Consider the following 19,944-nt stretch of genomic DNA (forward strand, 5'->3'; position numbering starts at 1 on the left):
GAAGGCTTGCTTCTTCCCCGGGTCATAGCAGTCTGGCCAGCCAAATTCCTTGGGTTCCTTGGCTTTCCGCATCACACGGCAAAGTCCTCTGCTTTCTCTCCCAGGCCCTGGTTCCGCATCACACGGCAAAGTCCTCTGCTTTCTCTCCCAGGCCCTGGTTCCACATCACACGGCAAAGTCCTCTGCTTTCTCTCCCAGGCCCTGGTTCCGCATCACACGGCAAAGTCCTCTGCTTTCTCTCCCAGGCCCTGGTTCCATAGACTCTCTCTCTCCTGGCTCCTCCCTGTAGCTTTCTTTACAAGTCTCCAGTACTAGGATTAAGATCCATTCTAATTGAGCTGGTCATACTTTAACTAAACTAAATCTTCGAGAGATCCTATTTACAATGGGTTCATACAACAGGAATGTGGGTTAAGAACACGCTTTCCTCTGCAGTACATATCTCAATCTGCCACATGCAGGCACCGTTTTAAATTGAAACGGATTATGGCTGTTCTGCAATTTCTTAATCCTTGGTTCTTTTCATTTTTCTTTTCCTCCCTAAAAGATAGCTTTCAGTTTTCTTGGCTCCTGGAAGGGAGAGGATACAAAATTGTGGACTTGTTCACCTAGGATTTTTCCCACTGACACAGCAGTCTCATACCCAAGGCCAAGATCTGATAGCTAGAGAACCTATGTCCTGTCTCCCTTGCTCCCCACCACACCCCCACCCCCGCCACCCCACATCGTACTGTAGAAATGTTCCCTCACATCATCTCACAGCAGCACTGCCAATTGCATTGAGAACAGATGTTCAAAAAGAGAGCTTGTCGTCTGGCTTCATTGCAACTCCTCTGTTTGCTTTTCACTTAATGAATAAGATAAGTTACAGCCTTCTGCGATAATGTGAAATAGCAATAATGGCTCATATTTTCCACATTATTAAATATTCAAAAATTTCTTTTCTAACTGTAGAAGGACCATGTACTGAATTTAAACAAGTAAAGAAAAGGGCAACTGGAATGGTTTACTCCTTCCCCACATCCCAGCTAAAGCACCCACATGACTTCCAGATGTCGTAACCAGACCACACAAACCCCCTCATCCAAGGCTCCAACTAGAAGGGAAGGTAATATAGCCTCTCCAGGGCCATCTTCACATCTTTAAGAAGAAGTAGCAGAAATTGATCTTTCTGAAGGACGGTTGAGGAGCCATGCTTCATGATCCCTCCCCATTCTCCCAAGTCCACGTAGGAGGGCAGTTCTCCAAAGACCACACTCTCTGTGGGTTGCTGGGGCCGCAGCAACTCAGAGCACAGATGTGAAGAAAGTAACCGGTCAATGAACTTAAGAATCTTTATCTTCAACACCCACTTCCCAGACATTGCAAAATATTTAAATAAGATAAGAAAGCTAGCTAGGACTAAAACAACTATTTACCTTTTCCTCTCCCCAATTGTGCAGTTTCTTAAAGCACCAAACCATAGAAAAGGTGTCATTATTACTGGAGAAATCAATGCATAGAAATATTTGCTGCGTGCAAATTAAATAGCTTTTTATTTTGCTTTTTAGTAGAATATTCAAAGAATGTAAAGGTGGGGCTAGGCCTCGTGCCAACCTGTCATTCCCCTTGAGACTCTACCTTCCAACCCAGTCTGCATCCCAGCAAGCAGTCAGCCAGGGTCCTGGGCAAAACCCACAGGGGATGGGAGTTGGCAATTCCTTCTCAAATAATCCTGTCTGGTTGCAACAGCAGAGTAGTTTCAGGAAAGGGTAGGACACACCCAGACAAGCCCTGGGGTCATTCCATTGCATCTTAATCTGGGAGTCTGCTAGTTTTAGCTGCATTTCTTTTCTTTGTATCAGGAACAAACATTTAACAGACACTGGAAGGAACTAAAGCAAAATATTAACAGTGGTTATAGCTGGATAGTGGCTAACTGATAAATTTAGTTTCTTTTCTCATTTTTTTCACTGAGTATGTAATGTTTTTTATCTTCACACTCCTTTTCTTTAAGTCAATAAGCAATAATTGTGCTGAGCACTGAGGTTATGAAAATGGAAGTTGCTATCCTAGGAGATCAGGTTGAGTAAATGGTCTCAAAACAAGTACTGCCAGCCAGAATACTTGTTGCTCTGACAGAGGAACACCAAAAAGCTGGGGAATCTGGAGGAAGTAACTTCCAGCTCTTCAGTTCTTTTGGGGGATCTGGTGCTTGGTCACTTTATATATCAGTCTCTGCTCAGTCTCTTTCAGCTTAAATAAGAGCCACTGACCTGAGTTTGCAACATCTTCTGCAAACCCTGCAGAGTGACAGGAGCCTGTTAGGCTGCTACTAGTGAAAGATAAAGAGGCTTTGCAGGCTTTGGGGCCAGGCAAAGCTGGTATAAATCCCATTTAGGTCACTAACTAGCGCTGTAGTTTTATGTAAGTCATTGTAAGCATTAAATAGGAATAGGGCTTTCATTTGAGATTTAGGAATACTGTACCTACAAATGGCAGATATGGTTATTCTAAAGCAAACCTCTTTCCTTAGAGAGCTTACCATCTAGGTGAGGAGGAGAGATTCATGCAATTAAAAAGGCACTTTCCAAGGCAATATGATCTAAAAACGAAACGGGTGGTCTGGGCAGTAAAGCCTGTGGGTTCAGAGAAAGCCCCCAGGGCTGTGCTTAGTTTGGACAGTCAGCTCTGCTTTTCCTCACCTGCGCACATTTGATTCTCATCCCCACTTGCGGGCTCACCTGTGGATTCTCCGCTCTGAGTTTATTACATGAAAGAACTTGGCCCCTCGCAAACGTCTACTTCTTAGCAGGTGCTCAATAAAAGTTTGTGGGTGGGCCACGGTGGCTCAGCAGGCAAGAATGCTCGCCTGCCATGCCAGAGGACCCGGGTTCGATTCCCGGTGCCTGCCCATGTTAAAAAAAAATAAAATAAAAGTTTGTGCGCTGACCCTCTAAGACACGTAAAGAGAGAGTCTCTTTCCCTTGGTTACCATGCTGCACAGTGGGATGGTCTCAGGACTGGGGAGTATTATGACCTGCCGCTTAGTAAAACGAATATGGATTTTTAATTCTAAAATCAATTGCCAAATGCATTCTAGAAGGGCACAAAGAAATGAAGCCTGCTTCACAGAGTTAACACCACTCACTCCTAATGTGACGGCAGGAGACAGAGACGCAGGGCAGCCTAACAACAATTGAGCAGGATATTCTGTCTGGCAGTAATAGCAAACGTAAAACAGTGAAACCTCAGACTCCCCTTCTGTTCACTGTCTGATTTATGTAATAAACACACACATGCACACACACACACGCACCTGCAAAATTCAATTCCCCAGAGAATATGGCCAAGGCAGCTGCCCACTCTCTTATTTTTAATAATAATATTTTCCATTTAATCTCTCAGAATTTGGGGAGGTTTTTATCCTTTTCAAACTCAGAGGAAAAAATTAGCATTTAGATAGGATTGCAGCAGCATTAAAATCAATTGAAATGGAAACGGGGATCATGGGAGGGTTGACATGCCTGGAGTTTTTATCCATAGGGTGATTCTGATGTGACATTCAGGTCGCCCAGGGAGCGCCTCTCCCATGTCTACGATAATCAGTTTTCACTCAGCTTTGTCCCTGGGAGCCTCGTCCTCACACAACTTCCACTGAAACTCTCCTGAGGGTCACATTTCTTATAACAGAGGCCCCTCCAAGCTTTCTCTTCCCGTTCTCCAGGCATAATCGATTCAAGGGAAACACAAGGCATACGATTCTTTCTGTCTAGGACATGGAAAGATGAAATGGCCCTTTGTTTGCCTCACAGATTTGAAAACCGTCTCTAGTGTCTTTGCCTTGCCCTCCCCTCCCCTCCCCCAATACCACAGCTGCACCTATGCTTGCTGTCCTCCACCCTCCACCCTTCCTCAGCCCAAGTTCCAGGTGGTTCCCTGAGTCTCCCACACTCACAGATATGCCTCGTAGACCCTGCCTATTCTGCAAGCTCTGGATCCAGAGGCAGAAAGGACCCCAAGTAAAGAATCTGGGCCCCCCCCCCCCCCCACTTGCTATCTTATCTAGGTTTTCTTTGTTCAGCGAAAGGGGCTGATGAATCTTAACAGAGAAGTGCTATGCTTGTGCATGATTCTTGGGTGAACAAAAAAAGCCTCACATCCTAATTTACTAGAAAGATTACTATCTGCTGTCTGTTTGGGGATAGTTTCAGGATCTGTATCCAGAAGTTTCTATGACCTACTACATCACCGGTTATTGTTGCTGGGGATGAATTCCTGAAACAGATCCTGCCAGCCACATTCATGGAGTTAGCCTGGGAGCTTGCTGCCCTTAGGAACTCCTGACAAGCCAGAACCACGTTCTTTCTAATTGTGCCTTTTTTTCCTGCTGCTTTCCTGGACCCTCTAGACCACAGGAGTGAGACTTATTTAGTGCTAATGTGTTGCATGTAGATAGCGTTTTCCTGTCTCGTTAAACCCATTTCTCCAAATCCCTTACCAAACCCCATGCATTCCTCCCGTTTACACTCTGTCAGCATCCCCTTCTCAAGTGTGTGAACATCCAGCTCTGTTTCTCCCGTGCCTGGGACACCCGGCCTCCCCTTCCCTTGCCTCCCCTCTTACCCTTCCACCCTCTCAGTCCATGATCCTGAGTCACCCTTCTAAATCTCCCCACCTGGGTATAAACTGATTTTTTTTCTTCCCCAGGAAGATGATTTGAATGGGATCCACATCGTAGCCTTTGCAGAGAAGAGTGACCCAGGTAGGAACCCCTCACTCTGCCCTTTTACACTGTAAGCAAGGACTGACTTCTCACCTTTTGTCATCCCTTGGAAGCCCTCCCTATCCGTAAGGCAACAGCACAATATCGGGCACCCCTTGGTGAGCCTGTTAGGGATAGAGTCAGATGTGTGTGCACACGTGTGTGTGTGTGTGTGTGTGTGTGTGTGCACGAGCGTGAACTTCTTTTCACATTGAAAGTTTACTTACCTTGTGATCTAGCCTATATAAATCTCAGTCTTATCTTAAAATAAAAACAAGTCTACCCTTTGATCTGTAAAATGTGACCCATGCTCAGGAAAATGAATAGAAAATATTTCCTCAAATAAGGAGAACTGGGCAAAACAAGCAGCTTATTTCTGGAGTGCAAGATGACCCTATAAATGGATGAGTAACTTTGTTTTATTTCTGGAACTTGGACAACTTTTCCCTGGTTTCACTATTTTTTTTTTTTAACCACTGATGGGGAGTGAAGTGTAAAGTGTTGGCTCTCTGCGAGATAGGAGGTCTGCTAAGAGAAAGTGTTAAGTGGAGATTACAAAGTGGGTTTTGGGAGAGCTGGGACAATCCAGAGTATAACCAGAGAAGGCATCATTACTTCATTTAGGATGGCTTAGCAGCCAGGCCTTTGGCCACAAGATGCTTAGGCAGTGGTTCAAAATCTGACGGTGCATGGAAGTACAAGTGTCAAAGCCACCTCAGGGTGACGGCATCAAAACCTTCAGCTGGGGGGCCTGGGAACCTGGAATTTTATGGAACTCTGAGGGAAGTTCTGAGGTACCAGTTGGTGTTCTGGGCAATAAAGAACTAAACAGTATTTGCCTAGGACTCAGCCTCTGTACATTCAGAGGAATCTAGAGATGACTCTGCTGGCCAAGAGGAAACTGAGGGTCAGAGAAGTTAAACATACCACCCAAGAGAACACAGTGAATTAGTGACAGACCATGAAGGAGGGACAAACTATCTTGTTCATTAACATATACCTGATTATCGCACAGTGCTTTGACATCTAGCAGGTGCTCAATAAATATTTGTGAATTGATTAGATGGGCAGACCATCTGAACAGACCAAAACTGAGCACCAAATTCTTTGCTGTCAACTAGCTTTCTTTTGGTAATACATTATGTAGCCTCCATAGTTCCTTACAGATGCAACCAATCCCCAGTTTTTCTCATACAATTTTTCTTTATTGAGGTGTAATTTACATACCCTAGCATTCATCCTCTTAAAGTAGGCAATTCAGTGGTTTTTAGTATACTTCCCATGTTGTGCAGCCATCGTCATTATCCAATTCCGGAGCATCTTTATCTTCCCCCAAAGAAACCTCATACTCATTAGTGGTTACTCCTCATTCTTCCTGCCCCTAACAACTATTAAGCTACTTTCTGTCTCTGTGGATTTGCCTATTCCGGACATTTCATGTAAATGGAATCATAACTATATGGCCTTTTGTGATTGGCTCCTTTTACTCAGCATAATATTTTCTAGGTACATCCATGTTGAGGCATGTATCAATACTTCATTCATTCATGGTTGACCAGTACTCCATTGCATCAAATCTAAATTTATGCTCCCAATTATCTGAGAGCTTTTTCTACCCATTTTTATTCAGTTTTTCTAATACCCATCGACGTCCCAGATCCTTGTCATACACTCACAATGTCGGAAAAATGCTCCAAGGATATCTAGTCCTTGTCCAAAACAAGCCAGTGTGGTTCCAGCTTCTTTCTACTGACTCTGGCTATCCCCTCTACCCTGGATCGGGTAGAAAATAGCAAAAGAAGCCAGTTGCCTAAGGTTGACAAGCTATACTCAAAAAGAATCGGATGCCCAGTGTTGTGTGAACAGAGATGAAACTGCCGTTCTCAGCAGCCTGCTGGCCACAGTCCAAGGGGCTTCCTCCCGCCCCCACCTGCCCCGCCCCCCACTTGCCCCTTCCAGGATTGTGGGAAGATCTGTCTGGTTCTCAGGAACAATGGAACAAAGTGGCCTCCCTGAAGTTGCAGGAACCTGTTTGACCGAGATTGCTGCCATAAGGAATCAAACTCCTGAAACTACTTCCACCTCCTCCTTGCACAAATATCCCTGGGCCCGAAGATGTGCCTTTTCCCCAAAGAGCCCAAGCTAGGGCTTGTTGCGGGGAAGCTGTAAGAAATGTATGGAGATGGGGGTGGAGCAGGTGGGGTAGGTGCCTGAAAGGTCTCCTTTCAGCGAGGCAGGGCCTTGCCCGCCTTCCCAGGGCTGGGAAAGGGAAAGGTTTTTCAGCACAACTCCCTGACTCTGCAGTTGGTCAGTCATTTGCCCGCAGGTCACTGATGTGTCACGTGGGGTGGAGGGGGCTGGCTGCAGGACTAGGAATTCCGCTCCTGCACAGACAACAGTTTCTTGTTTACCTTTGCTATTGCTGACAGTTATACACTGCCTATTGCCCCAATCAAACTCCTACCTGCCCCCAAAGAAAGGGTGCAGCCAGAAAAATAACACAGTGCTCCGTAAAGAGCCAGCAGCTATTGAGGAATTGTACTGTGAGCTTTATGTAGATTATCTCATCCAATCCCTAAAGCCATACTGCAACATGGGTGTCATTATTATAATGCCAATTTCAAATGAGAAAAGTGAGTCTTAAGAGGTTAGATGGCTTATCCCATATCGGTCTCTATATCTAAGCCAGGGTTCAAGTTCAAGTGGGCTCTCTGCATCTCTAAAATCATAATTGCGATGGTGATGATGGAAATGGTGATGGCCATTTATTGTGTGCTAATGTGACACAACTCCAGGTGGGAGGTACTATTTTTTACAACTGAGGAAGCTGAGGCTTAGACATGTGAACTTTCTGGAAAGCAGTGGGAGCTGGAATGAGGCTGAGAGCTGTCTGACTTCCCAGCCCACACCACTGTCCACATTCCCTCTGCTGTCCCTCACAGCCCCCTCCACCTCCAACATTTGAAAGACAGGAAACTGAGACCCTGAGAAGTTCAATGGCATGCTCAAGAAGTCATAGTTAGTTAAAGGCACAGCAGAAATATGAATTTAGAGGCACGGTAGAAAACAATTTCAAATTTCCTGAAAACTTGCTCTGGGAAGCCTCCACCTCATCCCACCACCTCAGGGAGAGTACCCTAGCCACCTGGAGTCTCTGAGCGCAGTGCAGTTCTGTTGCAAAGTCAGGTAGGGGAAGGGGCAGGTGCAGGAAGGGTAGGAGGAGGGAAGAAGAAAGTGAGAAGAGGGTGGAGCCACATGGAAGCTTGAGCACACAACTGATGGAGAAAAATCAAACTTCCTCCCCACTGACCAAGAAGGTTCCTAGATTTGAAATAAAAGATTATGTGATGATGACAACAAGAAAAATCTGTCCCCCATAGGTTTCTTTTCTCCTGGTAGTTCTGACATTCAAAGCCAAGAGTTTGCAATCACTGACCGCAGAAAGCTGAGGGCAGGCAGTCTTCCCTGGGAGCACGTGTGAGTTCTCCAGGAGAGACCTTTCTTGGCCCTGGAGCCCTATCACCAGGTCTCTTCCGCTAGAAGCACTCATCCCAGCTGCCTGGAAAGCCTGGCTGGGGAGGACATTTCCCCAGCTCTCTGCTCTTGCCCTTTGCATGGCGATGCTCCCTTATCTTCCTCCTCCAGAACCTTCCTCTCTGGCTCCTGCACTCGGAATGCCAGCTGGAGGAAATGCTCCTTTGACAGGTTTGGAAATGAATGACTTACTTCCCTGCAGCCCCCAATATGTGTCTGCATTAGGCTGACATCTTCTTCATAAGACTTGATGAAAGGCTTGCAAAGTGGTGTTTCTATCTGAGCGCGCCCAGGATGAATATCCTCTGAATGCACCAGGAATATTAGCGCTAACAAGCTGGAAATGCAAGGGCGGCTGTTGTCTGTGCATACGAAACAGAATTAGAGATGAGCCCCGCAACAAACAGCTCCAAGCCCCGTTCAAGCTTCAAGAGCCTCAGCTTTTTATAAAATGTTCTTGTGACAAATTGTCTCAAAAAGGAGCATTAAGTGCTTATTTTAACAGTTGCTGTGAACTAGGTGCCGACTGTGGTTCCAAGCACTTAACAAACATCACTGCATTTAATCTTCCCGACGACCCTCTGTGGCGGGTACTGTTACCATCATCATCCCTGGTGTATGGATGAACAAATAACTGAGCAGAGAAGTTAAAAACTTCTCAAGGTCCCCTGGCTAACAAATGGCACCACCGGGATTCAAATCCGAGCAGTACAGTTCAAACCTGGCTCTTTAACCCCCACCTGAGGCCGTTCTCCATCACGAAAACATATCATTTGACTTTCTCACTGATTCTGGGATCCTGGGTCTAGGAGAAGATGGAGCAGGGAAGGAGCTCTGTGGTAAGGAGAGGTGGAGGATTCACACTTCTCAAGGGCCATCCCAGGGCCACGGGGCCACACACTCTCCTGTTCTCAGTGGATGTCTGTCTTCCAGGTGACTTCTGGGCAACTCGACGGAATCAGGGTAGAACTTCTGGCTTGGTCTACCCTCCTGAAGCTCCCCGAAGGCCCAGGATAAGATATTATAATGCTGCTTTTTGAGAATTCCGCACTTATGAGGTGGAGTCCCACTGAGCCTCTCTGAGGGGAACCTGAGGGCAGTCACCTGTCCTTCCCGCCTTCATGTCCCAGCACCTGGACCTGCACCTGAGAAGCTGTGGACACTCAATATATTCCTGCCTGATGAAATATGAATCATTCCCATAAATGAAGGATGAAAGTGGTGAAAAAATTTAAAATGAATAAAAGTTGATGGGGTTGGGGGAGGAAAAGGAAGAAGACAGGGCAAATCTTCACAGACCCTTTTGCATATGCCTCATTATCTTTGCATGATAACAATAATGTATCATTGATACAAATGAGCAAGTAAGGTGAATGAGGCCATTCTCTCTCCATTTCTAGACAAGGAAGAGGAAGTTGCAGAAAGGTCAAGTGCCCTGTGCTAGGTGCTCAAACTCCAGGCCTGGTGCTCTCTCCAGATGCAACCTCCAGGCTGCAGGATTCCCTACTTATCTACATTCACCTGATCACACACAGGGGCAAGACCCCCTCTAAGAACATGGCTCCTCCAAACCTAAGCCTCCCTTCCCATGAACGAGAGACCCCTAAGTCCCATAACACCAAGTGGGATGGAGACAGGGAGGATTCTTTTCTATGCCTTTATGGAATGAGCACACCCGGCTCCCTGAGGAAGTTGAGTCATGAGGAGGTGAGGCGAGGGCAGGGTGAGCAGTGTTCTATGGATCTGTTGGCTCTTGGGCCATTCCTAGGTCTGAGACACATGTGCCTCTGCCAGATGCTCCTGAAATGGCTGCTACTGGACTGGAACTGATCCCCAAGGGCTTGGTGCAGTCTCATTCCCACCAGTCTCTGCCTGGGAAGGGTATAATTGCAGGTTTAACCTCCCACAAGATGTAATTCCCAGAGGCCACTTGCTCGCTGTAGGAAACCTGACTGAATGTGTATCCCTCATCCATGGGTAATGGAATCCCAGGATCCACTGGAAGGAAGGAATCTCAGTTCTCACAGCTCCACGTCCCTCTACTTTTTTTAGGTAGCATCTGTGTTAGTTTGCAAGGTGCCGGAATGTGATATAGCAGAACTGGAATGACTTAAAAAGGAGAATTTAATAAGTTACAAGTTTACAGTTCTAAAGAAGTGAAAGTGTCCAAATTAAGGCACCAATAAGATGTTACCTTCACACAAGAATGACCAATGGGTCAGGAACAGCTCTGTCAACTGCGAAGTCACGTGGCTGGCATCTGCTGGTCCCTTGCTCCTGGACTCCGTTGCTTTCAGCCTCTGTTCCTGTGGGGGTTCCTCACTTTACTTCTCTAGAGCTGGCTTTCATCTCTTGGCTTCCCCTGTCTCTCTCCAGGTGCTGGCTTGCTTCACATCGCATGGTGACGTCCTCATTCAGTATTGTTGGATGGGATCTTTTTTAGTGTTTCCATGGAGATGTGACCTCCCCAGCATCTCCAAACACCCGTGTCTCTGTTCTTCATGTGTCTGCATCTGTGTCTGCTCTGCTGTGAAGTTCCTGCCAGCTCCGAGGCTTCTGTCGTTTCTGTGGTTTTGACTGGTGGCTCTAAAGCTTTTTCCAAAGTGGTTCCCCCTTAAAGGGCTCTAGCAAGAAGCCCCTTGAATGGGTGGAGACACAGCTCCATGGAAACCATCCAATCAAAAGTTACCACTCACAGCTGGGTAGGTCACATCTCCACGGAAACAATAAAGAAGATCCCACCCAGCAATACTGAATGAGGATTAATGGACATGGCTTTTCTGGGTTACATATTAGTTTCAAACCGGCATAGCATCATTGGGTTAACGAACCCACCCCTCTGTGGCCATGGGGAGGAGAGGGCTCAGCAGCCTGGTTAAAGTAAAGGAAGGGACTGTGTCCTGACTGCTGCATGGGAAAGGCAATGGCCTAGCCCCCCTAAACCCCCCAGTATTGAGACTGCACCTATGGACTGTTTCCTAGGGCCACAGTCCCTGCTTCTCTGACGTTGAAGCTTTTACGCTGGGCTTAGGCATCTCAAGTACAGATTTCCTTAGCAGCAACATTTGCAGGGGTGTGAGACCTCAAATGAAGTATGGATAGTGGAAATGGCTCTAGACATATAAACAGAAGACCTGAGTTAGACTCCCGGTGCCACCACTTTGCTAGAAAATGGTGCTGGGCAAGACACTTTCCCTGTGCCTCAATGCCATCCTCTTTAAGATGGAGATAATAAATAACAGTCTCCTTACCTCCATCCAGAGGTAAAGATAAAATGCAAAAGCACTTGTCATCCAGTAAGCACTCAAAAAGTACTCATGAATTAAAGGTTGGAGTGGCATGAATACAAACTTCCTGCATATAAAGGGCAATGCTTTGTCTCTCTAAAAGAAGAAAATTGGGAAAATGTACCTATTGTGAAAAAGGAGGTTTCAGTTGGACGCAAGAAAAAGACTCTCACCAGTCAGGATTTTCAACTCAGTAATGGGCCTTAAGGGAGGTCAGAGCCCCAGCCCTGGAAACATTCAAAAGAAAAGACACACGAATGTCCCAGGGTAAGGAGATATCCATCTGCCTAGCTATCTGGGATGTTTGGGAACTCCTCTGGCTTTAGGAACTGATGCTTCTCTGGCTAATAACCTCAGGGAATAGTCCTTACGTTGCTATGTCTAAATAACTACTAGCCTACAAATTTCTAAATAATATTTTCCCCTTTTTCTCTACCTACTTTTTGAATTATGGCCACAATTTAAAAGACCTCTAAGTTCAGTACTTCACTAATAAAGGGAGTATTTATTCATTTCAAACTCATTCATTTGTTCATGTAATATCAGCTGTGGACTAGTCCTGCACTTAATATTGAATTACAAAAGTGAAGCATGGGGGTTGGCCATGGTGGCTCAGTGGCAGAGTTCTTGCCTGCCATGTCAGAGACCTGGGCTTGATTCCCTGTGCCTGCCCAAGCAAAAAAAGAAAAAAAAAGGGAAGCATGGCTTCTTACACGTGTCCTTCCTGGTCAAAAGGGGATGATCCACAATGCGTGTTTCCCTTTTCAGGGATATCTGCCCTGTTTTAAAAAGAAACAGAAGTCTTCCCTGGGGGGAAATGGAGCATTTTAGCTTTTTCATTTTAACAACCGAATACATGCAAGACCAGTTTAGCTGCCTTAACCAAGCTTTTCCAGATGAATGAGGATCCATCCAAACCAGTCTACACTGAAGGCTGAGGACTGAAGTGGGAAGGACCTGTGAGACCTGTAAGCCTCAAATCAGAAATATCCACATTAGCTTAATGACTTAAAAACAAAGGAAATAAACCTTGGTCTACTGCATCTACTGAAGCAGGGTTCTGAGAGTCACACAATATGGCACAACTAACCACAAAGCCTTCAGCGTCACAATCAGCAACAGGAGTCGGAAGGAAGCAGCCAATGATACACTGCCTTGTAGTGTGCTTTTCTGTGAACATATCCGAGACCGTATCTAATTCACCCCTTGTGCCCAGTTCACTGCACTTAATACACGTGTGGAACGAACAGCTTCAGAAGGTTTTACCCAGTTCCTTGCACTCAGGCAGAAGAACAGCAGACCGTTTAGAAAGAACTATGGCTACACCTTACAATGCACACCTACACGTGCCAGGCACTGCCTAGAGCTTTAGAGATGTTGACTTGTTCGACTCACAGCGACCCTAGGAGGTAGGTACTGTTATCATCATCATCCCTGTTTTACAGATGAGGAAACAAGACGTTAAGCAATTCACCCTAAGGCACACTCCAATTAGCAGAGCCTGCTTGGGACCAAGAGTGTTCAACCCCAGAGCCCTTACGCTTCAGCATCATGCTGTGCTGCCTCTGTAGGGAATGGGGCTCTGTTCTGCTCTTGGAAATATCCAGGGGCACAGTCTGTTGTCCATTATGGAATTCATCACCTGAAAGTCAAAACGCTGCCCTTGGATCTAGATAAAACTTATTTTTTGTGAATCCCTTTTGAGCTTTCCTTGTTTCTTAGCAGATATAGAGAACATTCTCCTCACTAAAACCTTTCGTATTCTTAAAGATGAGAATGAAGTCATACATTTGACTTCTCTTGTTGATGTAAAGATGCCAATCCATTTGATTTTTAAATCCAGCAGAACCCAACTTCAGCCCTTTCTTCAGCCTTTTTCTTTTTGTCTCTGAACCTACTCCAGAAAATAACCTAGTAAAGGTTCTTGTATGATATATGACTTTCCTTTTTTAAAAATCCCAGCATTACGTGGGCCCTTTTTTTTTTTCCATCAGAAAAATGCAGCATTGCCTCCTACTCAGTGTATAGCTCTGAGGGCAGATCTTGGCTCCCCTATAACACTTGTACCCTTCCCTTTGTGTGAATTAGTCTTTTGAACCTCAAGGTGCTTTCTACTTGAATTTGCCTCTGTATTGTGGAATTTCCTCCTCTCCATAAATTTCTGTTTAGTCAAGGCCACTTTTACATTTTACTCCCACCTTTGATCTTCTGAGCCACACCTACACCTCCTAGCAGCAGGTGTGCTCCCCACCCCAGGCCCCTGCAGTGGTAGATTAATGGACTCTAAAGCGCAGAAGTTGGATCTCAGGTGTCTGTCACACAATCTAATTTGCAATATAATTCAGAGCAAAGATGGAAAAGATATCACCTAGGCAGGAAGGGGCCACAGGCCATAAGGCCCCTCTTCTGCATTAGAGGTCACTCTGCTTTCCAGCTGCGGGGGGGTCCCTGTCTGAACCTTTTAGATGGGTGAGTAGCTGACCCAAAGCAGAGATGCTAAGAAGAGTATGCATTTGCCTGGGCTGTATTAGAGATGAGGAAGTATAGAGAGAAATCTTGTACCAAGAGGCCGAAGGCACCAAACAAAAACTAGCACTAGTGCCAGGGGAATGGAGGGACTTGTCAAACAGAGGCCCCAGAGAGGAGTTGGAGTTGGCTGGAATCCCAGACAAAGAAAGAAAAACTTTGCAAAGAAAGCACAATCATCCCAGTAAATTTCCAGGCGATTGGTGAATTGCTTGTATGGAAGGTATAAATTTCAGGCCACAAGTTCAGGAAATATAACTTTCTTTATTATCTAGAACTGAACCTGAATTTCTATTTTCAGCTCAGTAGCACTGAATGGGAGAAAATGTATCTGACAACTAATGCTCCCCCTCCCCTCATCATCCTAGGGGTCCAGGGTCTTATTGGTTCCCAGGTGTAGGGGGCTGGAGTTTACATCTGCTCACTCATCATTGTCCACCCGCACTGGCATGCAGAGCCGTCTGTCGTTCTGCTGGACTCTAGACCTTATTGCCAGCACCTCACCGCTGGTCCTCTCCATTCCAACTGCATATCTGCCTCTCCTCTCAGCTTCTTCCAAGTTCTGAGAACCACAGAGAACTCGCTGGGGCATCTAAGACCCCTTACTACCTTGGTGCTGCGGCTTGTGCCTTTCCCAGGGGTGTAGGATCTTTATGTGGTTCTCTTGGGCCCATTGCCAAAATCTCCTGGCAGACTTTTCTAGCATTGGGTGGTTCTCCGAGGTATTTTGGGGACTTTTTTTCCTGGGTTCCATTCAGAAGCAAAGCATAGGGGCCTCTATACACTAAGATTCCCTGAAACTGCGGAGTTCCCTCCACATTTGCACATGGCTTGTATTGGTGCCCATGCATACAACATAGGCAGGCACAGAGCTTATTCTCAGGACCTACCAGAATCTAAATTCTTTTCTCAGTTTCTAGGTGGGGGTGCTGAGGGTTTAGGGTATGTTTTCTTTCATTAAACATGCTTCTAAAATTTTTGCTTCTGGCATAAATTCTATGCTCCTAGTCCTTCAAGTTTAGGTTTTTGAAGTTAAAAAGTCTGTGTTCTTGATATTTATTAGGCTCATCTAGGCTTTTCTTCTGAATCATCCTTTCCCTCCCCAAGAATGCTGCTAACTGAATGGGGCAGGCAAAGAATACAAGGAAATGGTGAGAGAATGGGAAACCCAGTTACTATCTCAAAGTATTATCCAACCACACTTGGAAAGAAAAGAAAGCTGTGAAACCGGCTATAAATCAGAAACTCACTTAGTCGGAAGGTTTTAGGAATCTCAGGTTGCAGAAAACTAAGGGTCCAGTTTAAATCATCATATAACAAGTGGTCCATAAAGCAAATGGTGTGGGGAACTGCGGGAGACAGTACATTATCCATTACAAGAGATGGCACAGGGCAAGGTGGACCATGCAAGGCTTTGAATTGAGCCTCCTGACCCACGACTGATCAGTTTATTCTTGCAAGCACATTAGTGAATGGAGCTTGACCTTCAAGACAAGAACCAGCCAGTTCCCTGTGAATTTTCATTTCTTTATTTAAAATTTATATTGTTTCCTTTGTATTAACTGCTGTTGGCTGGAGGTCTCATCTGACTCATTTCGTAGAATAATCCTATAATCGAGGACATGCACTAAATGGGCCAAGAAACCCCTGTAGGACAACTGCAGTTTCTGCTCTCCGTGTTAGAAGCCAGGTGTGTGCAGGCATCACTCAGCCATCTTGAACCCTCTTCCAGATGGCTATGAGTTCCTGGAGATCCTGAAACAGGTTGCCAGGGATAATACCGACAACCCTGACCTGAGCATCGTGTGGATTGACCCAGACGACTTTCCTCTGGTGAGTGGCCCCATCCTGGGTCCCATTCGGTATAAGACCCTGAAGTATGAAAGACAATATGAACTAGGTAGGGACATGCAAGCTTTACTTAATATGGTCAGCAGTTTTCCTGTTCTAAATGTTTGCCTGGATTTGTCCAAGGGAGACATCTTCAGACTGTTCTGATTTTCAGATTCCTGACTATCCCCAGCCCCGATCAGGCAGGGTATTTGTTTGGGAGACTTTTTACCTCTACATTTCCATTTGCTTAGCATCATGGTCCTTTAATTTCTTTAGTCTTGCCAAAGTCAGGGATTTGTCCCCATGGGGCCTGTTTTAGTTTGTTAAAGCTGCTGGAATACAATATACCAGAAATGAAATGTTTTTTAAAAAGGGAATTTATTAAGTTGCAAGTTTACATTTCTAAGGCCAATAAAATGTCCAAACTAAGGCATCCAGATAAAAATACCTGGATTCAAGAAAGGCCAGTGGATCTGAAACACCTTTGTCAGCTGGGAAGGCACAAGGCTATGTCAGCTAGCTTTCTCTCCAGGCTTCTGGTTTCAAAGTACTTCCCCGGGGGCATTTTCTTTCTGGGTTTCCAGATGTCTCTGGCTGCATGGGCGCTAAAGCTTTTCCCAAAGTGACTCCCTCTTAAGGGCTCCAGTAAGTGACACCACCTTGAATGGGTGGGGACACATCTCCATGGAAACCACCTAATCAAAAGTCACATCCACAGTTGGGTGGGTCATATCTCCATGGAAATAACTTAATCACCCAGCAATTTTGAATGAGGATTAAAGAACATGGCTTTTCTGAGGTACACAACAGTTTCAAACCAGCATAGGACCCATCCCTGGTGAAATGTCCATGTCTTCTTCTTATTTATATATACCAATTTATGGCAGATAATTGCTTTCCCAGCAATCTCTTGTAGCACAGTGGCACAAAGTAAAGTATTTTTAAATGGGACATTGAAATAGAGGTAGAGGGAAGTGGCTCTTTCACCATACATAAACTATAAAACAGCCACAAGTAATTGGGGAATCAACTTTGGGCTATCTCTGCAATATTCTTCCTTATAGCCATGGAAGCTTTGATATTACATGTTTTCATGGTTTGTGTTCTGACATCTCTTTTTAATGTTTGCTTAACGTGTGTGAAGGCTGGGGCCAAGTCTTCAATTTCTCAAGTGCCTACAGCTGTTTCCTTTAACTGACGGTGACCTAGTTTCTGTGAAGGAGTCACAGGTGGGTCTAGCCACAAAAAGTGGCTTGAACTGGAAATACACTCTGCCTGCTGTCTGATATTATTCTTTGTTGCTTTAGCTCGTTGCCTATTGGGAAAAGACTTTCAAGATTGACCTATTCAAGCCGCAGATTGGGGTGGTGAATGTGACAGATGTGAGTAACCCCTGCGAAAGTTTGCCTGGGCTCCCTCGGCCTAGACTGTGAGGTCCTGGATAGGAGTCCAGCCCCTTTCGAGGGAGCTCAGGAAACTCACCAGTGTGGCCCACACCTGGCCTCTGTCCCTCATCCAATGTGTGATTCCACAGCTCTCAGCACCATCCTTTGCTTATGCAGCCAGTCTGACATGATTCACGGACTATTTGGAACTTCCTATCCAAGTAAACTTTACTATTATTTCTTCCCAAAGCCCCCACAATAAGATTTCTTTGCAAGGGAAATCCACACCTGGAGCTGCCATTGCACCCTGAATAATAAGGCAGTAGTGCCCTAGAAGCATATGCAGGCAACCACCCTACAGCCAAGACTCCAGGAGGAGGCCAGGCCTACAGAAGGAAAGGAAGAAAGTCACTAAGGGGTCCAGGGTAGGAGAGTTTTCCCCACCATTCAGGTTGGGAAAGGCTGGTAAGGTGGGCTGGCAGAGTGTGAGGACTTTGAGACCTCTATCGCCACATCTGATGCAACTCCACCATAGCAAACAGAAATGTGTCACATGCAACCAGGGACCTAATGGACCGAATGTGATGGTCATGGAAGATCCATTAGAGCCATCATTAATTGTGAAGGACTCTCTTGTGAATGTGAACCTGTTAGCAGTTTCCTTTTTCTCTCTTAGTAGGAGCTCAGTCACCTGGGGAACATTATATTCATTTATTTTGTAAATTGCTTTATAAATTATTATTGTTAATAATAATTTGCTCCAGTAGATTAAACAGAACTGTATTTTAAAATAGAACTGTAGGATATAGGTGAAAGGAAAGGTGTTTCCCTCTGCTCTGATTCCATCCCTAGCCCCATTCCCTAAGGGAACCATTTGTGGTAGTTTCATGCGTGTCCTACCAGAAATTCTATAATGGAGCACTCATTTCCTTTATATTACACAACCTGGAGACTCTGTATACCAGTCTGCAACTTGACATTTCCATTTAATAATGCATACACATGCCTGATAAATATAAGTGATCTGGGGACCACTCATCGGAGCTGCTCGGAACCCTCTTGTGTGGCTCACCCTTTCCCCCCTCGCTTCTCTCCCTCACTGTAGGCTGACAGTGTCTGGATGGAGATTCCAGACGATGATGACCTGCCGACAGCCGAGGAGTTGGAAGATTGGATCGAGGATGTGCTGTCTGGAAAGATAAACACTGAAGATGATGATGACGATGATGAAGATGATGATGATGGTGATGACAATGGAGACGACGACGATGATGATGAGTCTGATGAAGAGGATGATGACAGTGATGATGATGATGAGTAGCCCCAACTCCAAATGAAAGCCCTCTCATATCAACTCCTTGCCATACCGCAAAAGGGGGCAGCATCGACCCTGCCCTGCACCAAGCCAGCACCTTTCCTTTTTCCAACATCTCTTTCCCATCCCCTTTCATCAGGAGCAGTACAATTCAGCAAGTAATGCCTTCCTAGATCCTGCAGTCCCACCCAGGATTATTCCCATGGTCGCCGTCAGGGTCATGGCAGTGATGGAATCTGGCAGTCTGGGAGGAACATGTCCCTAATGCCTCTACTCAAGTTGACTATTGTCTTTGACTTTGACAGTAACCGAATCGACAGCTTACTAACTCATAAGCATGGTGTGGCCTTATCATCAGTGCCCAGGGGAGATACATGATTAGCCCATCTAGCCCCTATGCCTAGAAAATAAATTAGGCTCTCTACTCAAGCCACAAGGATCCTTCTCAGGGAAGGCTTGGCATTGGAACCAAGTTATGAATTGGCTTCATTTGGTTTTATTAAAATGATTAATTAAAATGTAGGTCAAACCATGATGAACTCAAATCCAAACGTTTGGATGGCTATTGAGTGACCTTGAAACACACGTGTATGGGTATCACCATCATCATTTCTAGTATCATAGGTTACTGAGATGGGAGCTTGATTTGCTCTCTGGACTTCTCTCTAGATGACATCTCACATATACACACAGGAGCGGGGGAAAGCTAGAAGGATTAAAGCTTTTAAATTTTCTGATGGGTTCATATTTTGATTAGGACAGCTGAGCTGGATACCCCTTCTGACATTGCTAGTGAGCCTTTTCATTTAGGGTGAAGTTTGGTTTATCCAAGAGTCAGTTAACTCGGTTTATCTGCACTCCTACTGTTGACCAGTGCAATGATAACTGGAGTTCATAATGATGGCCAAAAAAATATCCCAAAGTGCCTTCTGAACTGTCATGAAAGTTATACTGTAGTTTTAGTATTAAGTGTGCATTATAATGGTCTAATTTAATTTTCTCCTTTCAACACATGTGTAAGACACGCAAATTATTTAAAATTAAGATAATCCTTTTTATGGAGTAGGAAGCAATATAACACTGTCATTAAACTCATATTTTGAAAATACTGAAACTATCTTCAAGTGCCTCTCTTGATTTTCTGATTCTGGTCGTTCTCTCTTGGCACCTATTCTGTCTCTGATCATTCCTTCTATGTTTTCCTTTCTGGTCCCTATTCCTTTGCTTTCCCTTCACATGCTGTGTTTCACAGGTTCTCTTTCAACTCTATTTACTCTTCCAAGGCAATATCATCCATACCCATCAAGTACCACCTATGTG

The 19,944-nt window shown here is 45.2% G+C and overlaps 1 protein-coding gene across 1 annotated transcript in view; it reads left to right on the plus strand.

Moving 5' to 3' along the window:
- CASQ2 (calsequestrin 2) overlaps window positions 1–19,732 on the plus strand; it is a 78,759-nt gene extending 59,027 nt beyond the window's left edge. Inside the window, exons 8-11 of the mRNA XM_077119789.1 lie at window positions 4,690–4,744; window positions 15,824–15,924; window positions 17,232–17,306; window positions 18,415–19,732. Coding sequence (XP_076975904.1) covers window positions 4,690–4,744; window positions 15,824–15,924; window positions 17,232–17,306; window positions 18,415–18,630 — 447 coding nt within the window. The 3' untranslated portion in view covers window positions 18,631–19,732. The remainder of the gene's footprint in view (window positions 1–4,689; window positions 4,745–15,823; window positions 15,925–17,231; window positions 17,307–18,414) is intronic.
- Window positions 19,733–19,944: the final 212 nt, after the last annotated feature.

The sequence above is a fragment of the Tamandua tetradactyla genome, chromosome 11 (assembly GCF_023851605.1).
Source record: "Tamandua tetradactyla isolate mTamTet1 chromosome 11, mTamTet1.pri, whole genome shotgun sequence".
Taxonomy (NCBI): domain Eukaryota; kingdom Metazoa; phylum Chordata; class Mammalia; order Pilosa; family Myrmecophagidae; genus Tamandua; species Tamandua tetradactyla.